Below are 23,083 nucleotides of genomic sequence, written 5' to 3'. Positions count from 1 at the left end.
TTTAAGCATCAGTTACTGGGAACAAAGGTTGCAGAGAAATGCTGCATGAACACCAATCTTGTTTTGTGTGCATGTGCGTTATGCGTGTGGATAAGCGTGTTTTTCCATGTTGCTCAGCTGAAAAGCCTCTTTCCCATTATGTGTCTGTGAACAGTGTACACGTAAGCTCGGACAACGACTCTCACAGAAACACTTTTCATCAGACTCTTAACACAGATGTGAGAGCCTGATCCAGCCTGGGATTAGTGATGGCCGCAGTTTCTTTATGGTTCAGTAACTGTACCAAGTTGACAGCAGCAAAGCGATAAGCCTGCCATTCTGCCTACTGACTGTGAAGCCAGCGCAACTAATCAGCAGTTCTGTCCTCTGCTGATTTGTTTATTCATGTGTAGCCTTATTTATTTAATCAAGTATAGGTAACTCATTTGCATATAATTAAATTGTTTTCATTTCACAACTTTACTAACCATAGCCACATTACATTCAATATTATTAAAAGCAAATCACTTCATTATAGCCAGTCAGCTGTGGAGTGGATAAAGTGAAATACTTCTTTAAGTATCCTTTTCACAGACCCATCATGCTATCGTAAAGAGGCCGTGAGCAAAGTGTGTAAATAAATTCTGCACTGACCACTCCAGGAGGGTCAATAAAACTGCAAGATGAAATGCATTTAGAGATTCTCAATGAGAATCTCATTGGTCATTCTACCTCTGTGATTTGCGAGGATACCCCAGCCAATCAATACAAGGACCATTAGGCTTAACAAACCTGGTTCATCTATAAACTGCCCACAGGCTCAGCAAAGCAACGTGTGCTCTGGGACAGTGTGCCTGCCTGTAATGGCTCAGAGGCAGGTGGTTTATTTAATGTCACTGTTATTTTATTCTGATACTATAAGGTACAGTAAGGTAAACTTTTTTATTCCCAAGGGGTAATTTTACAGCCAAGAGTGAATAAAAAAAAACCCACAAAAATTCACCCAGATACAATAAACACTGAAATATGCAAAGCAAAAAAAGCAGAAATCACATAACACTAGGAGGTCAATAGTGGCAGGAACAGGAGAGTTCTTAAATCTATTTGTCCTGCATCTAGATAGAGCAGATCTGTGACCAGAAGGCCGCACTTTATACTCAGCAAAAAGGAATACAATTACTACCAGAATACAATTTTAAATGACTGAAACCAGCAAATAAAAGAAAAACTTAAAAGTATTATTATTGTCCCAAGGTACTCGTACTGCTGACCATGAGGAGCAGGTAAAGGCTTCCATCAAAAGTCAGTAATCAGTTCCTTTGTTTTTGACACATTTATGTCCAAAAAAGAGCATTTACACCAATCATTAAATCATCTATTACTGGGATATGGTCAAGATTGTCTTCGCTGAGTAGAGACACAATCACAGAATCATCCACAAACTTAATTATATGTCTTAAGAGCACACCCCAGCCAGTGGAGAATAGGACATCAGATACAACCCCCTTAAGTCTTACCTTTTGAGATCTGTTTGTTAAAAAGCCAGTCATCCAAGATATTAAACCAGAATTAATATTAAACTGTTAATGTGTCAGCCTGCTAAAATATGACGCTGTAATGTGGAGCACACAATATCTCATTTTAATGTACAACCTCCAACTACATGCAGTAATACCTCTAATGTATATGTCTGCATGTGCTCTGTTTATAGCACATAATTTGACATTTAGCAACAGGACTAAACCATAACAATATTTCCATAATAAGAATTCGATTACAGCAAGTTTCTTTTTTCTTTATCACTGTCACCCATGACACTCTCTGCCGACAAGCTTTGGGTGGCTGCAAGTTTGAGATATGGAACTTAATAGAAACAGTACAAACCCCAATAGATGAACCACAGCCTTATGCAGTGTGCTGACACAGTACATCGAGCTTGGACATTCAAAATGGCAGCTGCTATAATTAAACAAGCCTTCTATAAATAATAATCAACTGATAAAATGTCACTACTCTTACAGACAGCAGAGATATACAGCTTGGAAAATTAAATATAGCATTTATTGTTGTATTGTTTATTGTATTTGAAAGTGACTAAGTATATTTTCTTTTTTGTACTTAGGTACAATTTTGAGGTATCATTACTTTACTTGGGTATTTCCATTTTGTGCTACTTCATACTTCAACATTTCAGATGCAAATATAGTATTTTACTAATTTTACTTGAGCAAGGGACCTGACCATTCTTTTTTGCATAATAATGCATATTCACTGTAAGTATATTACTTATTTTTGAAATAAACACCACTGCTGTATGGTTGCCACCTTTAAATAAAAAACATACTACATATAGTATTAAAATCGACAGTTTGTGCTTAAAATATTAGGGAAAATAAAGCACAGCACAGCAAATGTTCATGTAAAAAACTCCACATAACATTTTAGTGTGTTCACACACACTGTATCTGAAACATAATAAAAAATTCTGCAGCACACAGATTTGTTTCACCACTTAATTGCCTTACTTAGCTGCACTCCTTTTGTAATGGGTAATTGGTTGTCATGACAAACACTCAATCTATTCATAGCTCACAGACCCTCCACAAAACATTTGAAAGCAGGATGTACAACAGAAGTTTTTTGATGGAAGCTTTCTGTGGTTTCCAGTTAAGCATGTTTACTTGTTTTATGATTTTGTGTTCTATTTTATTTTATTTTACCCAGTGTTGTTTACTTGGTTTAATGTTGTTTGTTACTATTGTTGTACTTTTTCATTTTATTTTCTGTTATTGTGAACCACCTTGTAACTTTGGTTTAGAAAGGTGCTATGTTAATAAAGATTTACTGACTTACTAACAGACTTACCTACTTACCTACTTACTTACTTACAATGACTTTAATTATGCATTTACCATTGAATACCTCTTTAATAATGTACCAGACTTCATTATTACGGTATTACCATAAACGTTGCAGTCCGTGACTGCACCTAACTTCCTCATAGCATCTTTCACTTCCTGTCTTTTTCTTTTAGCTTTATGACCTAAGATTTTTATTATCCAAACAGAGATGGCTGCACTACAAAAAACATTTTGTGGATTATGGTCCCCCTACACAGCCCTAAACCTCCAAATAGCTGCACCCATTGTCACACATGCACACAAGCAGACCATAACCTTTCACTGATTTTTTAGTAGCCATGGTGATGGACCAACCGGGGGAAAAAAGAATGGAACAAAGTTGCTTTTCTTGGAGGGTTGTGTTGCAGAAAAGAGTTTATTCAGGTGTTCCAGAAACTTACAGTAGTTGAGAAGGGAAAGGAAAGTGGAAGCCATCAAGACCTCACTCACATATAAATGAGAATTTTGGGCAGTCTTCCTCTTCTTAACCCCACTGAGCCCATTCTCTTCACACACAGGTTTTATTAGGAAACACTGACACTGTTCATTGGAGGAGTATATGAGCAATCATTAGCTGGAAATGTGATTGTGCAGTGAACAAATAGGCTCACCGGGAAGAGCGACTTATTTCGCTTCATTTCATTTATCAACTGTTCATCTTTTCTAAAATGCAGGTTTCTGTGCCTCCTCAAATTCTTTTTGTCTTCTACCAGAATACAGCTGTAACCCTCATGTGATGGGCTGAGTGGAGTCCTGAGTTGTTTCAAGGTTTGAACACACGAGCAATGAAATCAGTAGTTTCTTTGTGTTGTTGTGTGACAATGAGAAGATTGGTGGAATTACACTAGCTTGTGCAATCATATGAATTGCAAATCACAAGAGAAAGGTAAACAAAAAGTCACACTTTCTTTTCAAATAATCATTTAGTGTATATTGTGACTTTATTCTTTAAATATGGCAGTGATACACATGATGTGGCCAGTTGGTGGTAACACAAAACTAGACTCACAATGACATTTGGACATGATGATAGAGGATACTAATCATGCGGGAAGGACACAGCTGATCCTCAGGCTTTCACAGTGATTAATTCACATTGACTGATTGATTGATTCAGTTCAAACAAGCAGTGAGCTGGCATTATCTGACACTGTTGAAGAAAACCTCTGCCGACAAGTTCATTCAAGCACCTTTATGACATTATCGATTAAGTCATCCACTGCAGACACACACATGCCTCTGGTTGTGTATGCATATATAAAGCATCTTCCATCACAGTAGACCAGAAGAAACCAAATGAAGTATTCTGTGTGTCACTGTTGAGAGTAAAAACCTGTTCTGTCCATCAAAAACATTCACCCTAGGGGATCCCATTTCCAGGTACCAATATGTTTGCTCTTCAAAAGTTCTCCTAACTTCAGTCTTTTTCATTTCCCCCTTAACTGCAATCTAAATCAGTCTAAGGCAGTTATTCTCCCAGTATATGCTTTGTGTTTCCTTTAATCAGAAACCTCACTCACACAAGTGTTTGTGAAATTATCTTTTGCTGATGATATTTTCTTTCCCATTTTTATAATTGCTTCATCTTTGAAGGAAAATTGAATCTGCTACAGTTGTTGCAACCAAAAAGTCATTTGACTGTTCTGATTAAGACACCATTTGTTTCACAGTATCCCGACTCTTTGCATCACACAGGCATGCCAGATGTGAGGTTTTTGAATGTTAAGAAAAAAAAAACCCACACATCAATCTCTTTTGTCACAGTATCCCCATCTGTCACCACGGTAACACTGTAACGCGACAGGTGTCTGATGGAAGATTTAGCTTAGACAGGAGTAACCTAACTGATGTCTATTATGATGTCACTACATGCTGACATTATTTGTTGTAAATTTAATTTTAAAACTGCCATTTTTGCCAGTTATTCTAAACCCATAATAACAAAGCGGTTCATCTTTCATAACAATGCTGGGGTGGCTTCAGTGCCTGTCCTTGTGTTATCCAGTTAAAACCCAGACCTCATAGATCTGTGGACAGACTTGACAATGGCAGTTCATAGGCATTTCCCGTCCAATCTGATGTAGCTTGAGAGGCTCTATCAGGAAGAATGGGCCCAAATCTTGTGCAAAGGGGCTTCTACAAAGGTGTGGATACTTCTGTGAATGACAGAATTCAGTTTTTGATTTTAAAATTGAAAAAAAAAATGGTAGTAACACATTTTCACATTGTTATTATGGATTATTGAATACACAGACTGGTGAACAAAAAGGAATTTGTTTGATTTAAAACTAAACCTGCATCATAAAATGTGCAAAAGCTCTGAATACCTTCTGAAGCTGCTGTACAACTAGCAATCAGCTGAACAGATGCTGAGCCTTTCACTTCTTTGGAACAATTGTTCAGAATAACCATTGCATTCAGCATTAAGTTCCTCTGAAGATACAATGTAATAGAGTCTATTTCATTCCAATAGGACCTCATAGTGAGAGAGGGAGAAATGCTATTTTTTTGAACTGAAATTATTTCCAAAAATACCAAATACTTAGTCTTCTCTTCTCTTCTCTTCTCTTCTCTTCTCTTCTGACATTGTCCCTGCTTTAACAGACCCCTCAGAGACATGTGCCATTACTGAGTGACATTTTGTGGTAGATGTCCACATTTGAAACAGGTTTGTATTGATCTGGGCTGAGAAGGGAACCAGATATTGATCACAATATGTGACAGCCCTATTTCCTAAACTTGTAAGCCTAAGAATGCCTTAGGTCAGGCAGAAATAAACAAATAAAAGTTGCTTGTTTGTAGTGGTTTTGCAAATCAGCAGTCATGCACTTGCTGAGATGGCAGAGAAATTAAAAGGAGCCTTCCTTCTTCTGCCTTCCTTTATTAAAATTAAATATCTTTAGGTTTGTTAATCCATAGGGGTACGTTTGACTGAGATTTTACATTCACCACTATATCTGGTTAGGTACTGTAATGCAGAAAAAAAGATCCTGGTGATTGAAAAGCGGTCCAAAAGAGATTCAAATATATACAGGCTTTGTCCTCATAGGGGAATTATAATGTCATATCTCATTTTAGACTGTTGGAAACATAAAAACACATGGGCCATAAATTAAATCTAACTAGATCACAGTTAAAATCAAAGTTTTAAAGGTCAAATTACATGACAGTAAGTGGTATTAAGCAGACCTTATGAGTTTCAGAGATGTCTGGCCTGGAGCACTGATATATTTCAGAGCCACATGACACATCAAACAGAGCTTTTAGCAAAGCTGCAGGTGCATCAGTCTAAATAAAGTCTGCTAAATTAGTGCAATTCAAATCATTTCTGTCTTACATATAAGGAAATTAAGCATCCTCACTAAATACATGGAATACTCAGACACCGAATGCTAAATAAGCTATTTGTTTTGTAGATTAATGACTACCTACAAAACAAATCCTCACCGTTGTTACTTTCCAGTTTTACTAATTCAAAGCAAGTTAACAGATGTGCCAGCAGAAATATACCATGAAATTGCAATTACTAAACCTGAAGAGTCAAATTAGCAATCTGGAAAACAAAGTTTATCTTTCCAAAAATCAAACTGACATAACTGACTGATAAAGCTTTTACTGAGCAAAGTCTCTTGTTAAGACAATGCAAGACAGGACTAGCTGGCTCAAAAGCAGAAGTGTTAGAATGTGGTCTACGTGGAGCTGAGAGTGTCCAGGTTTTTATTCCAGCTGAAGTCGACAAACTGGACATAATGGCACATAGTCTGTCACACAGGCTCCAAAGTAGAACTGTCTGCTCTCCTTCATAAAAGCCTCAATTGCTGAAAGCAAGACTTAATAACAATAGAAGTCCATGTCCTGAAATAAAGGCAAAACAAAACAGAAAAAGAATAAAATTAGATGACTGTTAATCACCACCAGTGGTGGAAAAAGTACTCAGATTCTTTACTTAAATAAAAGTTGCAATACCACAGTGTAAAATAAAGGTAAAAGTAGAATGTTATAGTTCACATGAATGTGTATTATATTATTGGATTATAATTATTGATGTATTATTGTGTTCATCACTTTAACGTTGCAGCTAGTAAAGGAGGAGCAAGTTTTAAATACACTGTACTTTATATGCTTATAATATGAAGTGCTTTACATACTGCTGAAGTGCCTGTGAATTTCCCATTGGGGATCAATTAAGTCTTATTATATTGTGTTTTGCTTTATTAATCTCATTCTGAAAAATAGTAACAAAGATCATCAAATAAATGTAGTGAGTACAAAGTACAATATTTTTCTCTGAAATGTAGTGAAGTTGTAATATGAAAAGCAGCAAATGTAAATACTTGTGTAAAGTACTGATACCTCAAAATCATACTTAATTACAGTACTTGACTAAATGTACTTTCCACCTTTGATGACCATTTACTACACCAGAAAATGAAAAGTGATTAAAAGACTTGAAAGTATTCAACTCAGATATTGTCCTACAAAAGAGACAAATACACTCACAGATGTGGGAATTGTAACTGTGCCTTCCTTAAATGTGTGAATCTCCTTCACCACAGTTGCAGGGAAATATCCAATGATACCCAACTGGTCCACATACCGCTCACTGTAAACCTGCCAGGGGAAATAAAAATCTCACATTTATCACAACTGCTGCACATCCGCTATGCCTAACTGATTGCAGGTTTGTACTGCTCTGCTAAATCATATGTAACAAATATGCACATACACTTCCAGACCAGAAGTCTCCGGCGCCCTCTTCTGGTATGAGTTTAGAATACACATAGACCTTCTGATTCTTCTTGATGTTGATGAATCTGCAGTCAGGAGCTACAAAGTCATCCAAGGCTGTGGCCAGGGAGAGAACATCTGATCGACAAGCACAGCAAAAACATATTGAAAAGTTATCAAGCACATACATGTTATTGGATCATTTTAATGTCAGGATATGATACAGCACATATTTATTCAGGTACCTCCTTATTGGTGTGACTTACATGAGCATTCTGCATCTCCACAAATCTTGCTGTCTGCCAGTTTATCCAGACGGACAACGCAGGTCTGGTGTAGGAGTCCTACACAGAGCAGAATCATTAATGGATAATTCATACTGATCAAAGGAGCAGAACCAAGAGAGTGTTGGTTGTGCATGCAGATGTGAAGGAACTTAAGGTTTTAAAAATCCCAAAACAATTCTCTCAGCCAGGACAGAATGGGCTGATCCCGTACATCAGAGGTTGCCTGGCCAATCAGTGTTGAGTTTCAGAAATGCTGCATTCTGAAACTATTCATTTCCCACATGGGAGTTAGCTGACTGCATTGACTCAACTCTCAGGCACTTTGCAGGAGCAAGCAGTCACAATTCGTATAAGCTGGGTGCTCTGACGTCTGTAAAACAACAAGTTTATTTGTTAAAATATGGCAAGTTGTTCTTTCAGTAGGTTTTTGAAAAAGAGCCCTTTGGAGCTGATTAAAATTACCTATGCACAAGCAGTGTACGGTATTACCTTTTGGTATTTTATGAAACTAAAAGCATAAAATATAGGCCATAAAATGTAAAAAAGAAATGTTGAGGTGAGTTATTAAGTTTTTAGTCTAACTTACATTCATTTTTGATTGTCAAGAGACTGGAACAACAGGAGCAAATGTAATGTATATACTGTATGTAATGAAGCATGCTAGTGAGAAATGGGTCCAGTTAAAATTTATAATCTGGACATAACTTTAACAGATTTACAAAGAAAATCTGTTCAACTAATTTATTAAACCCACCATTTTCAAATAGTCTACAATATCAGGAAATGCTTACACAGATTAATAGTTATACACAGTGAGAACCACTCAAATTCTGTCAGAAACTGTGACCGACTTAACTTTAAACTTAGTAAAAGTTTGCATTGCAGCCCTCAGTGTACTCTTCAGTGCCTCAACAAATCCACTGGACCGATATGGGAGTCATGTTTAAAACCCAGCACTTGATGGCGTTCTTGTCCCCTAGTTGTGTTACTGTAAGAGATTCCATCAGTCAAGTCTTTGTTTTGTCAAGTGAAAAAGCATTGACGATCTGATTTTTGTGAGGAATTTCATGGGGCAACACCACTGCAATATTGTTTAATTGACTAGAAGACAACTGTTTAGAAGCATTGCACTGGTGGACAAGGCAGCATAACCTCAGTGTTGAGAAATTGGCTTTAGTTTTAAGAGTATATAAAAGTGAAAGAAATGTGGCAAAAATGAAAAATCTGTATTATCACACTGTGAGCTTTGTTGGTGAAATAATAATGCAAAAACTTTATTGGAAAAAAATAGATTTGGTATTATTTGTTGCTGTCTGTGTTGTCATGTTTTAGCCGGAATGTTATTATGTGCATGTACTTTTACCACATTATGGGCAACTGTAGGAAAATTCTAAAGTCTCTTAATGCAAATAATCTAGATGACACATTTTGCGATCTTGTTGCATCATTTTTGTAGGCCTAAACAATAAGCCCTCTCGTTGTAAACAGATAGTCTGTATTATTTCCTTTTCTCGTCTGACGCAAAGCACTGCAAAACTGGGTCTCTGGGTATGTTTGTGTTCGGACCTCTGTAGCTAGGTGAGCGGGGTTTTAAAAACCCTGCAGACGATCTCATAAAAGTCAGAACACAAAGAACGCCGCTCACTTGCGCCATCCAGTTATTTAAATCGAACAAACCCCTAAGGGTTGTGACGTGTGCACGCTGTAAACTGAAAGCCAGGCTCAGTTGGTGCTGTTGTTGTTCGCTTTGAGGAGTTTGGTGATGTTAGCGCTTTGCTATTATTTAAGGGTCTTCAAGCTCCCACTAGAAGGCTAATTTTACCCAAATATAAACACCTGTATGTCTAGCCAGAGGTATATTTTAGTAATATTTCATCATATTTAGCCAGGTAGTGGGAAGCTAGGTAACAAGATAGGTCCCAAAGTTGCTGATGGATGCGCGGGTAACGGAGTTATTTGGCTCAGGAAATGGACACAGTTGTGGATCTCAAGGTGTTGCGTCCAACGTGAAGTCGGGGAATGGCTATGGGGTAGTGGCCAAAAAAGCTTGTACAAAGAACATCAAGAAATCAAAGACTCGATTCTCTCGCAACTTCAAACCAAGCAACAACACCCCATATCTACCTCCAGAGGTAAGGCTAATATTAGCATAAACAAGCTAATATTATTTACTACTAACAGTGTTGTATACTAATTAGCGTTTGTTTGCATGTTGCAGTGTGTAACTAATAAATGTTATGTTAGATATTCCATTGCATTTCCTGTCATCGGAATTATCTGTCGTACCCTAAGTCATCTTTGAACTTGTAGTGACACGTAGCTAATCGGTAACGTAACGATACGTTGGTGATGTAACGATACGTTACGTTACCGATACGTTGTTATATTCGGCTAACATTAGCAAGCTCACGTTTGTTATTATCGTGCAATTTGCTGTTCACAGTATTTTAATAGTAGTCGAGTGTGTTTTTTAAATTTATAATCGGCTTCCTTTAGCTGGCTAGTGTCTGGCTAGCTAGCGGAAGAGTCCCTGACATTCACTCAACAAAGGACCGTGTTATTAAACGATAATAAAAGAGCACTGGGATCATTTAACGCATATTATGTTAGCTGTAGCCTATTATAACGCTAGTTAACCAAAACTAAACTTCAAGTCACTCGAAAGTCAACATAATCTTTATTTTCTCAGAAATTTATAATAAGTGTTTTGACCTCAAACTACACATCACACAGTGTAGTTTTGAATTGAGGATTAAATTGGATTTTAATATTAAAATAAGTTTTTAAATGCAGCTTTCTCTTGAGTTTAAAGAAATGAGCAGTATCGTCACAACAGTAATGAAGTATGTTAATCTCAACATAATCCATAGCTTTAGTTGTAGTCTCATATGATCCCCAGGATGTAACCAGTCTTTCTCTACTGTAGCTTTTATAACTGTTAATATGCATTTCTGATTTTTGCCCACCACACTCATGTGCTTTGTCTAATACCGTGTCAAAAAGTATTAAGTAAACAGTTAGTCAGTTTGTATAGCAATTCACAGTAGTGCTAGTGAAGTTAGACTGCTTTTGTTTGTATTTTAACAAATCCACAGCCCCTTTTCTCACTTTTTTGCAGTCTGACAGCTGTTGTTCATGTTCTGTCTCTGTCTTTCTTTTTTCCATCCTTCTTTCTCAGGCTGAAGAGGGAAATATAGAGTACAAGGTAAGTAAACTAGCTGTCATGTTTCATAGAAGGTGTGAGCTAGTTGTTTCATATGACAACATCGCAACGAACAGATCATGGTAATTTCTGCCTCCTCATAACATGATTGTGGATGTTATAGGTCAGTCATTATTATTGTGAGCTGTCCGTTATATGTATCGTAGGTATATGTCAGATATATCAGTGCAGTCTCACGGGGTTACCTTGGAAAACCAACACCACAGTAGAATAGTGAGAGCATTCTGTTACTAGAGAGCTGCTTCCCCTCCCTGTCACACCCACATAGACTTGTATTGCCTCAGTCCTGCAGCAGTGCTTTGAAACGTTACTAATTTGCAGAATTCTTCACCCACTAAATTAGACTTATTTAACTTTTCACAGTCTCTAGGCTTCAGTTGAACACTGATGTCTAAAATATTTTCCATGTCTAGCTGAAGCTAGTGAACCCAACGCAGTACCGCTTTGAGCACCTGGCAACACAAATGAAATGGCGACTGCAGGAGGGTAGAGGTGAAGCTGTTTATCAGATTGGTGTTGAGGATAATGGCATGCTGGTGGGATTGTCAGAGGAAGATATGACGGCATCACTGAAGACGCTCCACAGGTTGGCAGAGAAGTAAGTCTTAAGTTTTTTTTTAGTTTTTTTATTTATTTTTTTTATTAAGGCATTACCTATTTTATCCTAGCTTGGCAGTTAGTTATTTTAGTAGTCCTTCTTACCAAATAGTGTTTTTCCACCAGCATGGTTCAGTATGCTTTAATTGTGTAGGGTCGAGCGGGCACAGGTTGACCTCTGTTTCCATCACTTCCTAGTAGCAGGGGGTAATTGTGCTGACTTGGGCCTCAGCCGGTCCTGCTTTTACCCAGGACTGAGGGGGGCTGAGCTCTGTCTTCAACAGAGCTGGCTCATCAATACATGTGATTGTCTGACACATTGAACCGAGGGAACATCCTTACACGTTCAGCATTGGCTTTTTATCTATAATTTCACTGCAACAACATTTGAAAATGAGTCTCTCCCTTGGTCTTCTGAAGAGAGGTTAAAATAATGGGTTTCATGTTGCCAGCTAGTAATACTACACTGACACCATGAGTTCTGTGGTACTTCTCAACGGCTGGTGCCGCCCCCACATGATCAAGACACAGAAGATAAATTTTGTCCTTCAGGAATTCAAACACCACACTTTAATATAGTTGGGTTTTTTTGTATGACAGAATTGGAGCTGATATCACTGTTCTTCGAGAGCAAGAGGTGGACTATGACTCTGATGTGCCTCGAAAGATTGCTGAAGTTCTCATTCGCAAGGTGCCAGATGATCAGCAGGTTAGCGAGGTTACTGGGAAGGCATGATTTATCTTGGTTGTTGCTGATCTATTTATTTTTAAATTCTCAGCAGTTTTTGGAAAAAAAATTTCCTTGGTTCTTTTCCTCCAGTTCTTAGACCTGCGAGTAGCCGTACTGGGTAATGTGGACTCGGGCAAGTCCACCCTGCTGGGTGTTCTGACACAAGGTGAGCTTGACAATGGACGGGGAAGAGCGAGGCTCAACCTCTTCAGACATCTTCATGAGATTCAGACTGGACGAACTTCAAGCATCAGCTTTGAGATTCTTGGTTTCAACAGTAAAGGAGAGGTGAGAAAAGATCCAGCACCAAATAAATGATGTGTTCACTAGTGCATGTATACAAAAAAAACTGTACACTCCTGTACTTAAAAATAATACAATGTTAAATGATTTAAAATTGTACCACATTATGGAAGTTATCTTACAGTTCAGGTGTAGAGTATGTTACCTTATTTATAATTAAAGTGAGTGAAAGTCACTTCAGCTGTGATAACAGCAACAAAAATGATTACATCTGTGATTTCTAATTAAGACTTGAGCAAGGTTATAAAAATGTGGACACCACAGCTTTCTCAGTTTAGACCAGGAATGTGTCTGATGCCACATGGCCCTACATAGTAAAGAACTGCTTGAACAAATACAAACACAGATTATGTGATTTCATAAAGATGTGACAGGAGCATCAGTAGGTAACTGAACATTAGCTGAAACACAGTAGCAGCAGTGGTCAGGAGGTATAGGCAGAGCCATACTAAGAACATCAGAAGGCACCATGGCTGTGCTTTTTTTCTTTAAGTAATGTTTATCATGACTCGAGATATAATTACTTCTTCTCCTAGGTTGTGAATTACAGCGAGTCTCGTACAGCAGAGGAGATTTGTGAGAGTGCCTCTAAAATGATCACATTCATCGATCTGGCGGGTCACCACAAGTACTTGAAGACCACCATCTTTGGCCTCACCAGCTACTGTCCAGATTTCGCTATGCTGGTCGTCAGCGCAAATACTGGCATTGGTTAGTATTCTTTTCTAAATTTCACGTTCTACTGATTTAGTAGGACCTTAAGCATAATTGTATGTCAACTAATAGGTAGCTGCTTTTTACACTTTACCCAAACATTTGGTTAATCAGATAAGCCAAGTTGAAAGTGGATCTGTCACAGGGCCACAGGCTGGTAGCCTGACAACAAGCCTATGTTTGTGTACACATTGTAGTGGATTTGACCCTCTGTGGCTTAACATATTGCAGACTGAGCTTATGTAACAGACCAGAGTCATTTTACCCCTCCTCCGTGTCCCTGCCTACCACTGCAAGTTCCAAAATATCTCAGATACCATCCATTCCTAACATGCCTGAAGTAGCTCTGCTCTTCATCTCATTGATTTGGTAAACCAAGTACTTGCAATTTGGTCAGTAGGCCGCTGTTTATGTCATCCTTACTGACTTTACAAAAAGGACATATCCCTTGACAATCACCTGAAGTTATACCCCAAGTATTTGCAGGTGCTCACCTTTTGTCTCGAAGTAAGGCTCATCAATTTCTGTCTTTTTTTTTTTTTGAAATGGAAACATTTAGGCTGACTACCAGTGACATTTACCTACACGTCCATCCTTTTGCAAATGGCGAGGAGACACAGATGAAACCTGAGACAGCGCTTGTTACTTAGCACTCTGGTTCAAACCCTGCTGAGGTTATTACAGGTAGTAAAAGAAGCTGCTGATGTTGCAAAAGGCTGTAAACAAAATTGGATATGAAATAAAAAAAAAAACTGAGCCATTAACTACACCGCAGAGGAGAAATGAAATGGGCAAAGACAATTGCTGATTTGTTTTTTTTTTGTTTTTTTGGTAGAAATCTAGCAATAATGCACATCTTGCAGTGCTGCACATTTTTCAAGCCTAAACATTGTAATATTCTTTAATTCCTATGTATTATGCTTAAATTTCTGTACTTGTGCTGAAGGTATTGCTGCGTATGTGTGGGTGTCCATTCTAAAAGAAGGCAAGATTAAGGAACACCTTAGCAACCTTACACACAGAATAGGGACATACCATCTGAAACCCTAGAGCTACAGCTTTAATTATGAAACGAAGTAATGGATCTGTGTAAGCGTTGTAGCTTTTACAAGCCAAAAGGCAAAGGGCTGGTACTCATCTTGTATCATTCTGAGATTATTTATTAAACACTTCAACACTTAATTTATCACTACCTTTACATAGGACAAGGGAATTTGCATATTCTTCTGCATTGCTACCTTGGATTCAGTGAAAATAAGTTATAACCATGAATGTACATCCATATACACAACTAGCAAAACAATCCACTGCTTAGTTGATGAGGGGTCAGGGTATTCCAGGCTCTGTCAGCCTGTCGGTGTGTGTTGTGGATCAGTACTCATGAATTCCCTGATGATGATATAGACCAAGTAGAGACGTATATGTGAACCGAGACGTACAGTATCTCTTTCTCATACCAGCTTTATTTACAAAGAAACAGGGTCCACCAAGAGCACAGCCAGTATGTTTGTACGCTGTTTCTTGTCCCTACCTGATGCAGTAGTATCATACGAAGTACTGTCTGAATAATGTTATTTCTGTACATGGATGTTCATAGGTTTGATTCTACCTGAGACAATATTGTGTGTATCAGAATTGTGTCATCTGCTAATGGTTGTCTTAAGTAAATGGCTCTGGATAAAAGCATCATATTGAATGCATCAGATAAACATTGCCTTTGTATGCTTGCATGTGAAAACTGATGTGGCGAAAACACTCCAAGGGCATAACTTCTCTCCTTTTCATTCTTTTCCAGCTGGTACAACACGGGAGCATCTTGGTCTTGCCATGGCCCTGAAGGTGCCCATTTTCATTGTCATCAGTAAAGTGGACCTTTGTACGCGGGCCACTGTGGAGCGCACAGTGCGGCAGTTGGAGCGTGTCTTGAAACAACCGGGCTGCAACAAGGTGCCCATGGTGGTAGATAGTACAGACGATGCCGTCACAGCAGCACAGCAGTTTGCACAATCACCCAAGTATGAAACATGTACATTATTAAATGAGTATCTGTTTTGCACCCTCTATGATTTAGAACAGTTGCGTTGTCTGTGTGTCCTCATCTCGTGCTTGTGCTCTCCCTGCCAGCATCACTCCTATCTTCACCTTGTCCAGTGTGTCTGGAGAGAGTCTAGACTTGCTCAAGGTCTTCTTCAATATCATCCCTCCTCTCAGCAACAGCAAGGAACAGGAGGAGCTTATGCAGCAGCTAACCGAGTTTCAGGTAGGTCTGAGATGAAGTTTGTTTATGCACGCAGTTGGCATATGGTAAATGGTCTTATACTTGTATAGCGTTTTTCTGTGCAGTGAAGCTCACTCAAAGTGCTTTTACACTATTTTTCACCCATTTGTACACACAAACATTCACACACTCCAACTTGGGGTTCAGTGTCTTGCCCAAGGACACTTTGACATGTGAACTGGAGAAGTCAGGATTTGAACCACCAACCCTCCGGTTAGGAGCCACAGCCGCAGTACATACATGCCCACATGCAATGTAAATAGACAGCAGTGTGCATCATTACAGGTGGATGAGATCTACACAGTGCCAGAGGTGGGGACTGTGGTGGGAGGTACTCTGTACAGGTGAGTGTGTTGAAAAGCTTACTTCATGTTCCATTAATCTTGCATTTATGTTTTGTTTGACATGGATTCTCTCTGACCCACTATCCTCTTTGATCACGCAGTGGTATTTGTCGTGAGGGAGATCATCTTGTAGTAGGGCCCACAGACTCGGGCCAGTTCCACAAGCTGACAGTTGGGAGCATTCAAAGGAATCGGTCGGCATGCAGGGTACTCCGGGCTGGCCAGGCTGCCACACTCGCCCTGGGCAACTTTGACCGTTCACTGCTACGCAAGGTCAGACACTTAATATTTGTGCCAAATTTGTCACACGGTTACTTTTTCTCTATTCTTAGTTTTCAGTCACATGACTGGCACAGAGCCCCAGAGGGCAAAAAAAACCCTTCTAACATGGCAGCCCACACTGGACACTTGAAGTGGAAGTGCAACTCAATCCTGTAAATTTTTTGGTTGTTCTATTCAGGTTCTTGTAGACCCCCCCCTCCATGTGAATTAAGAGATGGAGCAGCACTAGCAAAACAAAGCAATGAGCCAGAGAGACAAAAAATGTTTTGTTTGTTGTTTTTTTTTGTATGTTGTTTCACAGTGGTCACATTCTAAAACACAAATAAATATGGCCACACTGCTGCACAAACCTTCGTGAAGAATTTTATGTGACTGCAGCCAGAGTGCAGACTTCAACCTTGTGCCTGCTCTGCTGCAATCTCTGCCCTGCAGTGTTTATATATAACCTCCCCTTCAGACAGCTACAGTGAAAGACAAGAAATTCTTTATTGTCAGAGCAAAGGTGAGTGCTAATTGGCTACCTAATGTTGTTGCTAGGTTCAGGGTCACTGTAGTAGGTATTCTAGAGCAGTAGTGAAAGGCAGTAAGATTTTGGTTCATTTGGGTGGTCCTATAAGAATGTGACATCACATGAAAACTATGAATACTGCTTGCCAGTATCTGTCTTTATAGGAAGGGTGTTGTCTTTGTGTTTTAATGAAAATAAAGGTCAGATCTAATACTTTATTGCTGATTCTTATGGAAAAAATAGACGAGTTAGCATGAGCAGCTATCATCAGTGTGGCAGACAACTCAAAGGTTTCTAACATTCGGTATATACAGTATTTCTAATATTAAGTAGGCTGGTACAACAAAATATATTTTATCATGTTATACAGAATGTTAAAACTATGCATACTCAATATCCATGTGTTTTTAAATTTACAGGGCATGGTCATGGTGAGTCCAGAGATGGATCCTACCATCTGCTGGATGTTTGAGGCTGAAATTGTGCTTCTCTTCCATGCTAAGACCTTCCACAAGGGCTTCCAGGTTACTGTGCACATTGGCAATGTGAGACAGACAGCCACAGTGGAAGCTGTATATGGCAAGGTTAGTTCATCCACTGAGCTAAAGGTGCTCCTGTTTAAAAGTTGTTCTCTACGCCTGGGTTTGTTATATTCAATATGTTGCCTTAAGGAGATTATTTTAGACTAATCTTACATTTGGTTTATTTTTAATGCTATCTCTCTTCTATTCCTGTTTTTATGACACATCACTGCACCACAGGAGGAGCTGAGAACTGGGGAGAAGGCAGTGGTTCTCTTCAAGTTCATCAAGCACCCAGAATACCTGAAAGTGGGTGCTAAGGTGCTCTTCAGAGAGGGTGTGACCAAAGGCATCGGCCACGTCACCAAGTTGCAACCCATCACCCAGTACCGGCCATCCCAAAACGAGAACGAGGAGGCCTAAAGTTTTTTAGGGGACCACAACAGAAACCACTGTCCTGACCCACAAAAGGTGCTTTATAAACCACCTCCAGCTTTCTCCAAAGGCTACTCTTCCCTTTTCCCTGCACAGTAAATCCCTTTCACAGGTTTCTGTTGGTTTATCACCGTGTTCCAAAGCCTTGTTGTCAACATCTTCCTTATTCTCCCTCTTCAGCCTTTTAAATAACTGTTGATATTTTAGCCTGCTTTCTGGAGTTGAGGTTTAAAGAGTGTTGCTTTTCATTGGCTCTGATAACAGGAAACCCCTCAACCACCTTCACAGCAACTTCTACCTAAGTGTCAAAACAAGCATTAGTTGCAGTGCACAGTTAAATAAGTGGCAGCTAGGCTTTCTCGCATCTACGTTGACATGCTGCTTACACAGTTTACACCTAAATGCACTAACACAGAAAGATGCACACACACTTGCACTGGAACATACATGTCAAGGTTGATATACCTTTGACAGATAATCTTTTACAAATTCCACAGTTGCAAGTATGAGGTGCTTGAACTGTAAGGTGTAACTGATCTCACCAATGTCACTGTTTCATTGCCCCACAGCAGCTTGTCTCTGCCAGAATAGTGCCTCACTGTTAAGGATAAGACTCTGATTTCACTGCATTTCAGTACTCTTAAATATTATTTCCTTAGCTAACCAATTATGTGAGGTAGTAAAAGCAATGTGATACATTTGTGGGTCTCAGATGCAGCTTAACAGCTGTATATAAGCTAAACAATCCTGCCTCAAGCTAGACTGCTGATGAAGGCACTTTATGATGGTAATAGAAGAGGTATGCAATGTTAGAACTTGACCCAGTTTGTTTGTATGTCAGCTAATTCACATTGGTAATCAATTATGGGCACATTTGTCTGAGAATTATGTTTTTTATTCACAAATAATGCCTCACAATAGTGCAGTGAGATGGTGGTGATTTTGCTACCTATCTTTCAGGTGCTTTTGCATCTCAGGTCAGAGTAGATATTGTATTGTACAGCATAGTATTGGACAGCATTCCACTCTTATAGAACCACTGCAGTGAAGGCTTCCATTGCTGACTTGGGAGGAAAAGGGGCGAATTTGAGGAGAACGAGACAAGGGTGTGCTTCTCCCAAAGAGATTTTTGATTATGCATTATATAGTATGCGAAGCTGCCTACTAATGTAGCTTTGTTTAAAAGCAGTTGTGTGTGTGTGTGTGTGTATGTGTGAGACGTATTTGGTGTCATCTGTTTTATATGTTACTGATGTCACAAACTTTCGAGGTTAACACAGTGCCTAATGGAACTGCATTTGAATAATGTTCCATTACACCCCAAAGTTGTACAACTTAGTAAGAGCAAATAAGTTGGTGCTACTATTAGAAATGGTTTTTGATATCTAGATGACTTTGAAAATGAATGGTAATTGCTACTTTGTTCAAGGCTGCTGTTGGCCTTATCACCTGTCTTGTTGCATGTTTGATTTGATTTCTACATTGTTGTCCGACTGACATCAGTGATGTAGAGGACAACTGAAATGTGCCGTTTTGTTGCACATTATTGTTATGCAGTTTGTGCGTACTCAAAGAGAGAAACATATATCAACCAAAATAGTTGTATCCTTTAAGAGTTTATATCAGGTGTTAAAGTTCATTTTAACGCATTTGAGGTATATTTTTTAGATTTCTAGTAGTTCCAGATTTTACAGTTGATTCAAACCCATTTTTCATATTGTTCTTATCTTTTTCAAATCCCATTGAAGACCTATTTTTCTTTTCAAGTGTCGTATTTTTGTCATTATCTGGGTAAAATGCAATATTTATGTACAGACTGTGTATTATGTTGTACATGAATAAAACTTTTATCATCTCTTTATCAGGAAGTAGTTTTGTTGTGTTTTATGTAAAAGAGAAAGTGACACTGTGCTTTCACCCATGTCATCACACACCCAGTGTTTTGTTTACTGGCTCACATGACAAATCCATGACTCATTATGCAAAATCGGAGTTTTTCAAAGCTTTGTTTCATTTCCCTGGTACTGCTCCTCCTTATTGCCTCCTCAGCTGATGCAAGACGAGGCAAGAGTAATTTAAGCACTGAGCTGTCAGTCACTGCTCTTGCATGACAGAACAATGGGTTCACAACTGTAGAAGACACTGACACAGCTCTTAATAGTGAAATTGCTCTTATTGAGAATCATGTTAAAGGTCTAACAATCCATGGCTCTACACAAGTTAGTAATGTTAAAGAAAAGTTTTTGATTTCCTTTGTTTTGTTTGCTTTACAGCAACTTAAATCTCTAGGCCATACTGTCAGTGGGATTGCTGTTATGGTCACATCTGACAACAAACAAATCTAACTGCAATTATGTGCGTGCACATACCATTTGTATTTAAGTTTTTAAAATATACTGGATAGTCTTGTCTTACAAAAGACCAACATTTGGGTCAAAGCTGCAACTGACTAGTGGCATCTGCTGGCACACTGGAATATTACAACACAATATACACTACTGTAGCTTGTAAAAAGTATATTTAATATAATCAAGTTTACAAAATAATCACTTAAAAATATTGCCTTTACAAGGCATATGTGAAACAAAAGCTTCCTTTAATTTGCGCATATGCTAAAGCTCAATAACACTGATCATTTAAAATGTCTTTTTATATAGCCTGTTGCAATCACATTGTCTTCACATATGTGTAATTTATTTCATTTAAAAATGCAGCATTTACAGTATTTCTTTAGTTTTTCCTAAAAAAAGAATCCAAGGTACCCGTGCTTCCACCTTGAGACCGAGGTCTTTTCGGTTGGGGTCCTGACTGGCCTCTGGTTTTTGTTTTTCCCCGGGAAGTCTGAGCTGTGCCTGCTGCTCCTACTCTGAGAGGAGATGCAGAGGAGGGAGAGGAGACAGTAGAGGAAGAGACAGAGACAGCCTCTGAACCTGTGGATGAAGAGAGTGAATTCTGGATGTCCAAGGCAAAGTGATAGTCATTGTGTTCAGGTATTTCCCAGACCAAAACCTCCTGGCCACATCGTTCACAGTTTAAAATGTCTTCTCTGGTCACAGCGAGAGGACGTTGATTTACCGCCGGACCAATGTCCAGTTCATCCCTTAACTCTTCACAGGGAGACTGGTGTGATGTAAACTTTGAGCTATGATTTGCCTGTTGGTCTGAAACAACAACAACAGGGTCTCCAGAGTCTTCTTTTACAACAGGCCCAGATGTATGTATTGTTTCATGCTTGTTCGGTTTCGAGGCTGAGATGTGTGAGCTTCTTTCAAGATTCTTCTTATGGAAGAAAGAGGAAATGGATGATCCAGTTTTGGAGTGAGAAGGAAGTGTGAAGGGAGAGACAGGGCATTTGGTACCAGTCTCCAGCTGATGTGCAGTTGCAGAGGTTTTGTGAGAGGAGGAAGATGGGAGAATTACTGTAGATCCTCTATCTTCATCCTCCTCCTCCTCTTCTTCTTTTGTTACCTTCTGCTTTTGTTTCTCAGCTACTTTTTGAAAGAAGGACTGAATAGTGCCAGGCTGCTTTAATGCTGCGGCGTTTTTCAGTTGAGACTGGGTGGAGGACTGAGTGGTGGAAAAAAGGCTCTGTGTGGAAATTACATCATTGGAAAGGAAACCAGTTATCCTCCCTGTTGATGGAGCATCACTGAATTTGCTAGCAGAGAGTTGAAGCAGGGTGAGGGGTGGAGTCCTGTGGATATGATGCAAGAAAAGAGTGTTATAAATGACACCACATTCCTTGAACCATTCATTCATTCGTTCATCTTCTACCGCTTAGTCCCTGAACGGGGTCGCGAGGGGGGGGGTCACATCAAACATGCAACAAGACATTCTAATTACCATGCTGCCTGGTGGTTTCCAGCTGTGTTGAGACTCTTGATAATGGCAAAGCTGTCACTGGATATTTTGGTCGCTTCGTATCGCGCTAAGCCACAACAGCGAGAGAAGCTGGTTGGCCGCTTATCCCCTAGCTGACGTACACCAACTGTCAGCAACTTAGCCACTCGACCATTCTGTTACATGGTCAGAAATGATAAGTACTCATGTGAAACACAGTTATACAGCATTCATGGTATATGATATCAGTGTGACACAGTAGAGGAAGTGGTTAATAAGGGAAATGAAAAAAAGAAAACCACAAACTTTTACTCACCAGTTCTCTGTCTTTCGTTAGCCGCTCCTCCAACTCAAGGGCCAGTTGATGAAGCCAGTGCTGTACCTACAGAGCAGTTAGTAACTATAATTATTGTTAAATTACAGTAAAATACATTCTCTGATTGAGTAACAGTTTTCAAACCCTGATATAACAACAGGGGAAGCAGAGACAGTGGCCTGCACGTGCCCAGGGATGTCTTCCCTGGGAAGTTTTTACTGCAGCCGATGGACTTGGGAAGCTGTCTAGGTTTCACTGCTTCAAAGTCAATCCCCCGACACAAGTCATACAGCCACTGGCTGCAAAGCAGAGACATTCAGTGGTAAATACAGTTCCTGGACAAGCATAAATAAAACACTAAGTTTTTAAGTTCTGTTTATTACTGTAGGAAACCTTTGCCCTGAGCTTGGTTTTATGTTATGACCATGTGGCATCACACATACTGTGACCAGTGACAACAGGTGACAAGTTAAAAAGATATTTATTTGGGCAGCCATGTAATGACTATATTAAGACATTGTAATTAAAGTATCACATCTACATAAAATTATGATGACGCCTGACAAAATAAATACAAGACTTTTGACTTCTAATGAAAACTGAACTTGTCTTACCCTGTTTTTTCTCCAAAGTGCTGTTCCAGTTGTGCTTGAGAGAAACGAGTCAGATCTCCCATGTTCTCTATTCCCAGAGTTTCTGCAATGGAGACACCCAGCTTACCCCCTAGATTACGGCTGCAAGGATGAAATAAGCAATAGAAGAGTACATTATACTGTCGGTCAACGTCTGTTTTTCCCGTCTCTGTCAAAATACAAGTGTAATTTATGATGAATAAATTCTTTATGGCAGGGTAACACTGTGAACTCACATCTTGTTGATGGGTAGAGACTTGAAAAGTTCAGCAACAGAGTTCAAAGGCAGAACAGTTTGTCGGTTAGGTTTGTTCAGACCACAGGCTAGTTTGGCCAGGACCTGGAAAGAACAGACATTAAACTGTGGACATAGCACAGATAATTTCTTTAAAGTTCTGCACTAGCACTGTATTTATAGGAATAAAACAATGAAAGGTTGTCCTACCTTATTGTGTGATATCCCTGC

At 39.1% G+C, this 23,083-nt stretch overlaps 3 protein-coding genes across 4 annotated transcripts in view; 1 reads left to right on the top strand and 2 right to left on the bottom strand.

The window, feature by feature from the left end:
* Positions 1 to 5,757: 5,757 nt before the first annotated feature.
* LOC109962354 (otoraplin) lies at positions 5,758 to 8,050 on the bottom strand. The gene is made up of 4 exons (XM_020604021.1): positions 7,874 to 8,050; positions 7,606 to 7,745; positions 7,380 to 7,490; positions 5,758 to 6,734 (listed from the first exon to the last, which is right to left on the bottom strand). The coding sequence occupies exons 1-4, from the start codon at positions 8,025 to 8,027 to the stop codon at positions 6,711 to 6,713; spliced, it is 429 nt and encodes a 142-aa protein (XP_020459677.1). The 5' UTR covers positions 8,028 to 8,050; the 3' UTR covers positions 5,758 to 6,710.
* A 1,496-nt stretch (positions 8,051 to 9,546) lies between these two features.
* gtpbp2a (GTP binding protein 2a) lies at positions 9,547 to 19,640 on the top strand. 2 transcript variants are annotated; one of them, XM_020602620.1, is made up of 12 exons: positions 9,549 to 10,026; positions 11,073 to 11,099; positions 11,531 to 11,715; positions 12,315 to 12,423; positions 12,535 to 12,732; positions 13,284 to 13,458; positions 15,257 to 15,476; positions 15,586 to 15,721; positions 16,025 to 16,083; positions 16,185 to 16,356; positions 17,293 to 17,457; positions 17,635 to 19,640. In XM_020602620.1, exons 1-12 carry the CDS (start codon positions 9,826 to 9,828, stop codon positions 17,815 to 17,817), a joined length of 1,830 nt encoding a protein of 609 aa, XP_020458276.1. In that variant the 5' UTR covers positions 9,549 to 9,825; the 3' UTR covers positions 17,818 to 19,640. The 2 variants fall into 2 exon arrangements, with proteins under 2 accessions (XP_020458287.1, XP_020458276.1); XM_020602631.1 differs by lacking the exons at positions 17,293 to 17,457; positions 17,635 to 19,640 and adding an exon at positions 16,667 to 17,269 and having other exon boundaries at positions 9,547 to 10,026.
* A 719-nt stretch (positions 19,641 to 20,359) lies between these two features.
* The window catches only part of polh (polymerase (DNA directed), eta), a 4,276-nt gene continuing 1,552 nt past the window's right edge, over positions 20,360 to 23,083 (bottom strand). Inside the window, exons 4-10 of the mRNA XM_020596890.1 lie at positions 23,063 to 23,083; positions 22,854 to 22,957; positions 22,600 to 22,719; positions 22,163 to 22,284; positions 21,986 to 22,053; positions 21,673 to 21,845; positions 20,360 to 21,523 (exon numbers count right to left, since the gene is read on the bottom strand). The exon at positions 23,063 to 23,083 is cut by the window's right edge and continues 158 nt beyond it. Of these exons, the coding sequence (XP_020452546.1) occupies positions 20,560 to 21,523; positions 21,673 to 21,845; positions 21,986 to 22,053; positions 22,163 to 22,284; positions 22,600 to 22,719; positions 22,854 to 22,957; positions 23,063 to 23,083 (1,572 nt within the window). The 3' untranslated portion in view covers positions 20,360 to 20,559. The remainder of the gene's footprint in view (positions 21,524 to 21,672; positions 21,846 to 21,985; positions 22,054 to 22,162; positions 22,285 to 22,599; positions 22,720 to 22,853; positions 22,958 to 23,062) is intronic.

Source organism: Monopterus albus, unplaced genomic scaffold, assembly GCF_001952655.1.
Source record: "Monopterus albus unplaced genomic scaffold, M_albus_1.0 scaffold3.1, whole genome shotgun sequence".
NCBI lineage: Eukaryota > Metazoa > Chordata > Actinopteri > Synbranchiformes > Synbranchidae > Monopterus > Monopterus albus.
Note: the sequence above shows the minus strand (reverse complement) of the source record. Positions and strands in the feature narration are given on the sequence as shown.

Coding starts and splice junctions, on each gene's coding strand:
- gtpbp2a (XM_020602620.1), top strand. CDS start 9,826: ATGGATGCGCGGGTAACGGAGTTATTTGGCTCAGGAAATGGACACAGT. Junction 11,100..11,530: donor AGGGAAATATAGAGTACAAG/GTAAGTAAACTA, acceptor TTCCATGTCTAG/CTGAAGCTAGTGAACCCAAC. Junction 16,084..16,184: donor GTGGGAGGTACTCTGTACAG/GTGAGTGTGTTG, acceptor TTGATCACGCAG/TGGTATTTGTCGTGAGGGAG.
- LOC109962354 (XM_020604021.1), bottom strand. CDS start 8,027: ATGCACAACCAACACTCTCTTGGTTCTGCTCCTTTGATCAGTATGAAT. Junction 7,746..7,873: donor TGGAGATGCAGAATGCTCAT/GTAAGTCACACC, acceptor CTTGTCGATCAG/ATGTTCTCTCCCTGGCCACA. Junction 6,735..7,379: donor CAGTTACAATTCCCACATCT/GTGAGTGTATTT, acceptor CCTTTATTTCAG/GACATGGACTTCTATTGTTA.